Below are 9,826 nucleotides of genomic sequence, written 5' to 3'. Positions count from 1 at the left end.
TTGGAGAGAAAACGCCATCTATCTTCTGTTCTGGCCATACTGAAGAGTTAATGTTGATATAATGGGAATCACCCTGAATCTTTCAAATCTTTGACGGTATCCCTATAACGAGATGAAGTATTATTTTTTCATTCGGTAGTTAGGGAGAGCTCCAGGGCCTTCCATTTAGCCCTTACTCCTTAAGTCCGGCCAATGTCAAAACTGTGCCCTTGACGGAGCAACAGCAACTCTACATATAACCAACCATAAGGTTTCAGGATACCACTGACCCTTGCATGAGACAAGTTGCACTCAAAACTGTTTTTTAAAAATTTGTTCTATGCGCATGTCACATATTCAAAAAAGACTAAACATCCCATTTTAAACAATTAAATACATAATCATTACACTTTTTTAATGTTCCGTTGTGTATCACTCAGAACCCTCTCACACACACATATACTTTTTTGGAAACACTGACCTAGTATGTGCCCCAGTCATCTCATCTTTATCACACTTGTTGTAATTGTGTATTTCAGTGTCCACTCTTCCCACTAGACTGAAGAGCTGAGTCTCCCTGTCCTAAGCACCAAACGCTGGACTCCCCGTGGACCATACACTGAAAATAAGGATCTAAACAATCCCTTCGTCCCATTCAGCTCAGGCTGTCCACAAGCCCATGAGTTCTGGCTGGCTGATGCTGAGCAACCGTTTCACCTTTTGTAGCCCCCGCTTTCACCGCTGCAAAATAGGAGCTATCGCACCTGCCAGGTCGTGTAGGTACGAGAAGTCGAGTCACGGCTGTGAAAGTAGCGGAGCACTATAGAAATTACTAATATTACTAACATTCACTCATCCATTTAACAGCCAGTTTTGAAGCGCCCAGGGCCGTGCAGCACGGTTACTACAGCGCACACCCGCTCCTGGCGCAGGTCTCATCCGCGGAATCCCGAAATGAGGAGGGCGTTTCCTCACCAGATTTACTCTCCCGCAGAACTCCGGGTAGTGACCTTATGCAAAATGGCGCAGGCGGCCTCGGGGGCTAGTGCGGCGGCGCGGACTCCGTGTGCCCTCTGACCTGCTGGCAGCGGTGGAGGGGGAGCCGGGCGCCGCCATATTGGCTGTTGTCCTGTGTGGGGAGCGGCGGCGGCGGCGCGAGTGGAGCAAGGGAGCGGCGCGAGAAGCAGCATGACTCGGAGGCGGAGCAGGCCGAGCGGCGGCGCGGGCCGGCGCGAGCGGGCGCGGGCCACGGGGCCGCAGAAGCCCCAGGCGCCGGAGCCCCCACCGCCGCCGAGCCTGGAAGCGGGAGCGGGTGCAGGGCCCCCGGAGGCGCCGGCGGAGCCCTACCGCGACGACCCCAGGGAGGAGGACGAGCCCAAGCTGGCGCCTGGTCCCCAGGTAGGAGCGAGCGAAGCGAGTCTGCCTGCTCGGGTTCTTTCACCTCCCCGGAGTGGGGCTGGGACGGGCTTGGGGATGGACCATTCCCGGCTGGGACCAGAACCCTAACCCTGAGGGCCAGAGCTGAGGCTTTCTCCCCCAAGGCGGGAGTGAGCCTGGACCCTTTGGTCCAAAGCCGAGGCACGGCCCGTCCGGTTCTGAGTGAGACCAGCTTCTCTGCCCTCCCCCGCCGCCTCCGGGATACATTCTGGCCGCACACCCACTAGGACGGCTCTCCAGTTTTAAGGCCACAGCTTAGCTCTGTGCCCTTCACCTTCCCTGGGCCCACCTGCTCCCCACCCACCCACAGGCCACGTCGGGGCTGTGGGCCCTGGAAGGCTGCAGCCTGTTCCTCTCCACCCCTTCGGGAGCAGCTCCACCCCTTCCCCTCGCTGCTCTCTCAGCAGCTGTGCCCCCAGCATCTGTCTCCAGGGCGTCCCCCCCAACCCCGCCCCGCCTTGCCCAGCTGAGCAGTTGAAGCAGACAGCCAGGCTGCCTAGAAGACTTATTTGGTGGGGCTTCTGTGCTGAGTTGGAAACCCAGCAAAGCCTGCTCTTTCTCCCCACTATACCCCTGACCCACGAGGCAGCCCACCCAAACCCTCAGATCCCTGGGTTTGGCGAATCCTGCTGAAAGTGAGCAGTAGGAGGACTCTCCAAGGCTTCCAGCTTGCCACCTGGAAGAAGGTCACTTTCTTTTGAGCAAAGGAGATGATAGGAGGTACCCTGCCAGTGTTCACTGCGAAGCTGGGGTGGCATGAGCCACAGTTGCTCTGGGAGGGTTGTGGCACCTGGGGCTGGGTGGCTCGCCCTAAGCTTGCTCTGACAAAAGAGTTTTGAGTTGGTTTTTTGGATGAGTCTGCCGAGGAAGGCAGGCTCCTGCAGGAGTCTTGGAGGGTCGGATGCAGCGCCGGATGAGGATGAGGCGTGGCGGAAGATGCGTTTGGCTCTGCAGACACTGCATCGGGCAGCAGGGGACTCTGGGAGGCTGGTGCAGCCAGAAGGCATGGCTCTTGACAGCCTTCTAGTAGAATCTCTGGAATTGTGCATGTGAGTGGGGACGCTGTTTGGGGTACCATTCCCAGAAAGCCTTTCCTGACCTCCCCAGCTGTGTGAGGTGCCCCTCTGTCCCACAGCCCCCATGCTCTTCTCTGATAGCACTCCCCGTTCTACAATGACATAGTCTGTTGATGTGTCTGTTCCCCCCACTGAACTGTGAACTCCGCAGGGGCACAAATCATGCTGTCTGTCCCCAGCCCTCCACACGTAGCCCTGGGCCTTGCTGACACAGAGTAGGAATAATTAGGTGAATGAGAGAGAATGAATCCGTTGAGAACCTGAAATTACTGTAACCCAGTTTTTATACTGTCTCCTTTGTGTCTCAGATCATAGTAAGATTTTTAATTAATGAAGATGTCACCACTTACTGAGTGTGAGAAGCCCCCCCTTCATCCCCATCCCCTACCCTGGGCTGAGACTGTTTCCAAAGGACTCCTCAAGTTGAGAACTCAAGTTGGACCCCACCCTTGCCTGGTTTAACTTCCCACCCTGAAGCTGTTTCCCCCTCTAGCCTTCTCTGGGCCCCTGGGAGTGCTGTTCTCCGGAAGAGGAAGGTAGGGGAAGGGAGGGTCAGGGAGCTGTTGTCTTCTCTTGTTTACCATTCAGGGTCCCCTGCCACTTAACCAGCCTATAGTATTCATGGCCAGAAAGTTTGGTTGATGGCACAACCATTTGGTTTTTATTTAGGTCACAGTTTTAACATGATAGATTCCTACCTCTTCCACTGCTTAACCTTTCAGTTAATTCATTTATTCACGCTAGGCATTTTAAATACCTTCTTGGCACCCCTGTGTTCTCCTCAGCATTTAGCGGGAATGTGATGAGTTAACCATTGATATAATTATTAGTCTGCCTTTGCTTTGTAAACTCTTTAAAGTGTAGGAACCAAGTCAGTCACTATTGTACCACTAAGCCTGGTGATTGATAAATTCTAGTGAATGAAGATATAAATACTATTAATCCCATTTTTCAGACAAAGAAACAGAGACTCAGAGAAACTAAACATTTACCCAAATAACTCCTACTATAGGTACACCTACCACCACCCCATAAAGTACCTTCTTATGTACTGTGGGGTATTTAGCAAGACTTTTTTTTTAACTCTAGCTGAAATAGGTGAAACAAACGAACAAACTTCTGACTGAGCCCTGTTTTTGCTGGGGAAGGGGGTTCTGGGTGCCAGAAGCAGACCTTTGTGCCTTGGTGAAAAGCTCCTGCTGAAAGAATTGGGGTCAGTGCTTGCTCTGCCCGCAGGTGTACCTTTGGCGAGGACCTCTGGCTCCCACCACCACTTAGCCCCCTGTCTCAAGCACTTAGAGTGGGTGAGTAAGGTGAAAGTCAGTGTCGAATGCCACACTGAAGCCAAAGCTGGAGAATGGGATCACTTTCAGTCTACACACAGGGTTTAATGCCCCAAGTCACATGTTTTGTTTCTTTTTTTGTTTTCATTTGAGCCAGTATTTTTAAAAATCAATTTCCCACAAAACTGGATTTGTGCCATCTGCTGCTAAAAATCTGGTACTGCTAGGCCCACGTTTCCAGAAGTTAGTCATCTGCAGTCTCTGGGAAGTGTCTGCCCTCTTCATCATATGAAGGACACCTGATCTGTGCCAGGCCCTGGGCTAGCTGGTATACAGAAGTGAATCAACTGTGGACCCTCCTCACAAGGGGCTCATTTGGTCGAGAGAACATGTATATAGTAGTCATGGTAAGGCTAGAAGAGCATTGCTTTCTCTGAGTTAAGGCTCATAGGCCTCTCTGGTTCCATCCAATCTCCTTTGCTTATTTTCATATTTAAATGCAAGACCTTGAACTTAATTGGAATCCCAAAAGCCCTTTCTTCTAATTGTTTAGGCCCCTAAACAACATTGATGCATTCACTAAAAACCCAAATCCTCGTTTGTTTGTTTTCCCCACGAGAAGACTAAAATAGTTATAGCCTTCTTGGTGAAGGTGGCGGGAGTGGGGGACGAATTACAAAGCAGTTGAAGGAGGCAGAGAGACATAGTATTGAATCTTACAGACTTGGGGTGAGCTTCCTGCTCAGTCTCCTGGCTTTGTTACTCCAGGCATGTTTCTTCCCGTCTTTAAGGCTTACGCAGCTTCACAAGAGAATGTGGAGCAGCCTGCATAGCATCTAGTACTCCTCATGCCAGAGCTAGAATTGGATATGGCATGTGGCAGGAGCCATTTGGCCATCCAAAGCCTGTGTGTTCTCACCTGCCGGCTCCGCTGGCTGTTTCTAGTTCTCTTGGGCCACTCAGCTTGCAGTCCAGGTGCACACTCACTCAGTAAACCCCCAGGAGACTCGCTAGACTATAAACTGGCGTTGGTGGGGGTTGAGCGCATCCTGTCCTTCCTGTTTCTCCTCTGCAGCTTCCCGTGGGACTTTGCCCAGCCTAGTTTAGAGGAACTCTAGAGACCTGGCTCCACCACTGCTCAGAGTTAAACCTACTCCCTCATGGGACAGGAGCAGATGACAGTATCTTTATTAAAATCATCTCATTATATTGAATCCACTCAGCAGGTATTAACAACCTCTGTGCCAAGGCCTTTATTCAGAGCACACAGATGAATGAGATAATCCCTCTACTGCCCACCTAGCCATTTTAAATGCAGGTAGGAGGAAATAATGCTGAGTAGAGATCCCTGTCACCTCTGGTCCTTTGTAAACCAATAGAGCTTCACTATGTAGAAATGCCAAAAGACCTTTGAAGATTAAAACATACTTCCTAAAATTTTAAATTTCCTTAAAATTTCCCAGAACTATTAAGTTTAATATATGTTAGATGTACAATTAATATCCTAATACCTTCACTTACTAAGCCTAGAATTTTGTGAGCTTGGGCTATGTTTTTAATTCATTTCTGGAGTATTTATTGCACATGGTTCTTATGTGTTCAATGAGTGGCTGTTAAAAGAAACGTTAGGTTTCTGGCACCTTATTCTTAGTGCCTGCACTGCTAGGCCAGGCTGGCATTCACTCATTCATTCAGGCCCGTTACACACGCACTATGCCCAGCCTTCCTCTCACCTAACCTGCTGTTCACTTATTCTACCAACACTAATAGACTCCTGGTCTGTACTGGGTCCTGGGCTAGCTGGTAATATAGAAGTGAATCAGACATGGTCTCTCCCCACAGGGGCTCCTGGTCTAAAGAACATATATGTAATAATTACAGTTAAGCTAGAGGAGCATCACTTCCTCTAAGTTGAGTCAAATTCTAGATCCTGGTACACACCTTTAGAAGTGTTTTCAGCCTTTTGTTTGGTTTTCTGTGTATAAAATGACAGTGATACTGGACTCAAACTAGGGTTCAGCAGGCACTGCATGTCAAGCACTGAACACATGTAGTAGCTATGATTAGTATAGTGCTTTGTTTTGAGGATGCACAGATGTGATAGCCTAGAAAGGCTTCTTGGAGCTGAGGCTTCGAGGTCAAGTAGAAGGTCCTCCAGAGAAGGTGAGACAAAGCGTCTAGGCAAAGCAAGCAGTGTAGACAAAGACCCAGAGTCCAGAACTGCCCAACTCATGGAGAGTGGCGAGAAGTCTGACTGGAGAGTTTAGTAGGTTTGGGCTTTAATCTATAGGCTATGAGGAGTCAACAAAAGATGTGGCAAAGTGAATGAGAGCGTGGGAGGAAGTAATTTTCAGTAGAAGAAGCAACTGTGATTGCTTGATTCTACCTCTCTCTCACCCCAACCTAACTAATGATCAGATCCCCTGTGCTTTGCTAGACCCTATCCCAGACCTAGAGTCTCTGGGTCTGGAGCCCAGGAACCTGTTCTTAAATTGCCTCAGATGATTTCTGATATGTGGCTGGGTCTGGGAACTGTTTAACTGAGCATGCCATGGGGATCTCTATGGAGGCCTAGAGTATTCTTTAAAGAATGGAGCTTCCTGGAGAAAGAGCTTTTCCCTAAGCAGAAGAAGAAGCAGCCTTAGTTTTTAAAGAAAAAGCAAACTTTTTCCAGTTTGCCATTTGTCCATATTCTCCAACTGCTAATCTTTCTTTGTGTATCAAAACATGTGCTGCCATCTCTGCTGAACAATTGGGATGCAGTGACTCATGGGATACAGGCCCTGCCCTTGAAAAGCTCACAGTGCTATGGAGAAGACAGATTTTGACAATCGGAGTACACGTGATAACCTCTGTTTAGGAGACATGTAAAAAAAGTGTTAGGGCATCCCCTAACACAGAGCAAAGCACAGTTTATTTTGCCTGTAGACTTAAGGGAATGTAATACCCAAACTGAGCCTCAATAGGAAGAGGCAAAGAGGACAGTGTGAGTGAAGATACATTTGATGAATTGGGGAAAGGGAATGAATATTGTGGAAAGGAGTGGTTCTTGGTTCTTCGTGGTGGAATATGCAGAGCAGAAAAGAACTGAGGAGAAGAATGCTTGTGTCCTCGGAAGGACCCTGTGTTTGCACCTTTCAGTTCTGTGCCCATGTTCCCACCCTCATCCTTCCAAGTGCAAGATGGATGAACATGGTGCTGTCCTATAGGCCACCTCTCCTTTATTCCCTCCCCAAGACTCTTAGCTATCCAGCTCCCTTTGTGGTTTCCCCTGCCATTCTGAAGTGAACAGATATAGAGAAATTAAGGCAGAAAGAAGGGCCTAGAAATATTGAAGGTTCTTATTACGAAGTTGTAGCCAGAGAACATGGACTGGGGGGGTTAAAGAGACCTTGAAGGTCATCTGTCTAGTCTTCTGTCCTGTGCTTCAAGTAATAACTTTGGATTGGGCAAGTCTCACTTAGTAAGTTTCCCTGTCATTTCTTCCAGGACAGAAGAGGAAAGAAACTAACGGGTATTGAGCACCTACTGTGTGCCAGGCCCAGGCCAGGTACTTTACATAATTTATTTCCTTCTGTCCTCACGACTCTGTGAAGTATGGTTTTATTCTCATTTCATAAATGAGGAAATTGAGGCTCAAAGAAATTCAGTAATAATCCAAGATCATACTGAAAATGGCAAAACTTGGATTTGAACTCAACAGTCTGTCTTCAAAGGTCATTCTCTTCATCCATGAGAACTCTGTTGCCATTACAGAGTAGTCGGTAATAAGGTTTGCCTGAGATTCCAGGTAAATAAGCAGGAGCTTAGGCCTTCCCATGACTGATTGCACCCAGGAAACAGGTTCAACAGGTGAACTAGCCTTTGCAGGTAGAGGGCCACTGGGGTCAGAGAGACTCACTGCTCTATCCTTGACTCAGCCTGTACAGCCGGAGAGAATTCTCCACAAACTGACTTTATGTTGTGAAACTACTGTCCTGTCTCCTGGAAGGACCTGAGCCAACAGCCTGAGTGGGAGTTTGGGTGAAAGCTCAGGGCATGGAGGTGTAGTTGTATTGGCTCCCTAAGAATTAACTATACCTCTGATGGCCAGCATTAGAATGGTCTGAGATTCGTAGCCCTGATGCCTTCCCATTAGTGACCTGGAGTGACGCAGCCATGCCTTTTCAGCATAGTATGTTGGGCTAGTTGGGCTATGTTTTAGTTCCTGTCCTTTGTGTAGAGCAGCTGAGACATAAGCCAGATGGCTTAAACATCATGTATTTATTCAGTGAATGCCTGCTATGTGCCAGGTCCAAGCCAAGCCTAGTTCCTGGACTCATTTAAATGGCCAGGGTCCACTCCCTGCCCCCAAAGAGCTCCCATTCTACAGGGGTTTGGGAGTGGGCAGAGGATATGTGTCTATGGCACAATGCGATAGACGCTGTACTAAAAGAATTCTGCTTAGCCTGGTCCAGCAAAAGCTTCATCAACCTTTGACCAAGATCTTAGAGGATGAGCAGGAATTTCCTGAGGAGCAAAGCTGAGGTTTGATAGGGCACGGTGTATCTGAGGAATAGTACAAATAGAACCTATGGCTCAGGGTGTTAAGCATGGAAATGGAATATGGAGAGATCAGCTGGGGCCACGTTATGAATGCCACGGGCCAAAAGGTATCATAGTGAGAGTAGCAAGCTCCACCAAAAAGGAGCCTAGAGATGACAAGAGACCAAGGTAGGAAAGAGGAGGTAAAGGAAAGAAATCTTCAATAGATAGAAGATTGAATATCCAATATCTTCAATGGATAGATATGTGAGAAGGCACAATATAAGCTTAACCTTAAGGAGAGAATCCCAATGTCCTAATTGGTTGTTTTTAATTTATATTTATTATTTTGTTTACTGATTATAATTGTATATTATTTTAATATGTGTTCCTGCCTGATTATCCAAAATGAATATGAGGCATCCTGGGAGTTTGGGAGCATTGACAACCCTGTGCATGAACCTGCCTGGTTTTACGCATGTGTTCTTAAGGCAGGAACTCTTGTTTCCTAGCACCTAGCACAATGGTTGGCACCAGGTAGAGGATCTGAGGATGTTTGTTGAATGAGGGAATGAGTGGATGAATGGAAGAGTGAGTGGTAATGACTGGGCTAAGTTTTTCTAGGCTGGGGAACTAATCACTTTCTCTGCTTTTGGAAGGGAATTTTAACTGTTGTTGTCTGCCTGCCTCGGTGACAAGGAGGCTTTTGGAGTTGGGCCATTTCTGAATAGAATTTAGAAACTGTCACAGGGCTCCTGGGTAGATACAGCACTGTGTCTTGGGGGAATCCTCTATAAACATATACTAACTCTTGGGAATAAAAGGAACCCATGAAAGAAATGAGAGCAGGTTTGGTTTTGGAAATTAGATCCAGCTTCAAGAGCGGTCCTTGATAGCCATCTGGCCTAGTGACATGTAATTCCCAAACTGTGGCCAGAAAGGCTGTCGTGCAAAATTTTCTCATGACCCCAAACAGCTCTTCAGATATACCATGAACTGCTATATGGTTGTTAATAGTCACTGTTGCTTATAGCACACCCACTGGCTGACAGGCACTGTTAGATACTTTACATCAGCTCTTCTCAAAGGGTTTGGTCTTGGGAACCTTCTACATTTCTAAAAATTTTTGAGGACACAGAAGAGCTTTTGTTGGTTAAACTATTGAAATTTACCAAATTAAGTATTAAAGTTGAGAAAGTTTAAAAATATTTGGTCACTCGTTTCAGAATAACAGTATTAGATCTATCATATTAACGTAAATAACGATTTTTAAATTAGAGATAACAATTTTCCCAAAAAGTGAGAAAAATGGTCTTGTTTTCACTTTTGCAAATTTATGTCTATCTTAATAGGAAAAGTTTAGATTCTTTTACATGCTTCTGGGGCTTCCCAGGTGGTGCCTGTAGTAAAGAATCCACTTGCTAATGCAGGAGACACAAGGGACGTGGGTTCAGTCCCTGATCAGGAAGATCCCCTGGAGAAGGAAACAGCAACCCACTCCAGTATTTCTTGCCTGGAAAATTCCAT

The 9,826-nt window shown here is 47.4% G+C and overlaps 1 protein-coding gene across 9 annotated transcripts in view; it reads left to right on the top strand.

Annotated features, from left to right (window-relative positions):
* The first annotated feature begins 1,074 nt into the window (after positions 1-1,074).
* FAM193B (family with sequence similarity 193 member B) overlaps positions 1,075-9,826 on the top strand; it is a 30,829-nt gene continuing 22,077 nt past the window's right edge. For 3 of the 9 annotated variants that reach the window (XM_061423088.1, XM_061423091.1, XM_061423087.1), the window contains exon 1: positions 1,076-1,377. In XM_061423088.1, the coding sequence (XP_061279072.1) occupies positions 1,168-1,377 (210 nt within the window). In that variant the 5' untranslated portion in view covers positions 1,076-1,167. Of the gene's footprint in view, positions 2,466-3,640; positions 7,326-9,826 lie in introns of those variants that run through there. The other 6 variants (XM_061423093.1, XM_061423090.1, XM_061423096.1 and 3 more) reach the window with 6 other exon arrangements.

This window comes from Bos javanicus, chromosome 7, assembly GCF_032452875.1.
Source record: "Bos javanicus breed banteng chromosome 7, ARS-OSU_banteng_1.0, whole genome shotgun sequence".
NCBI lineage: Eukaryota > Metazoa > Chordata > Mammalia > Artiodactyla > Bovidae > Bos > Bos javanicus.
Note: the sequence above shows the minus strand (reverse complement) of the source record. Positions and strands in the feature narration are given on the sequence as shown.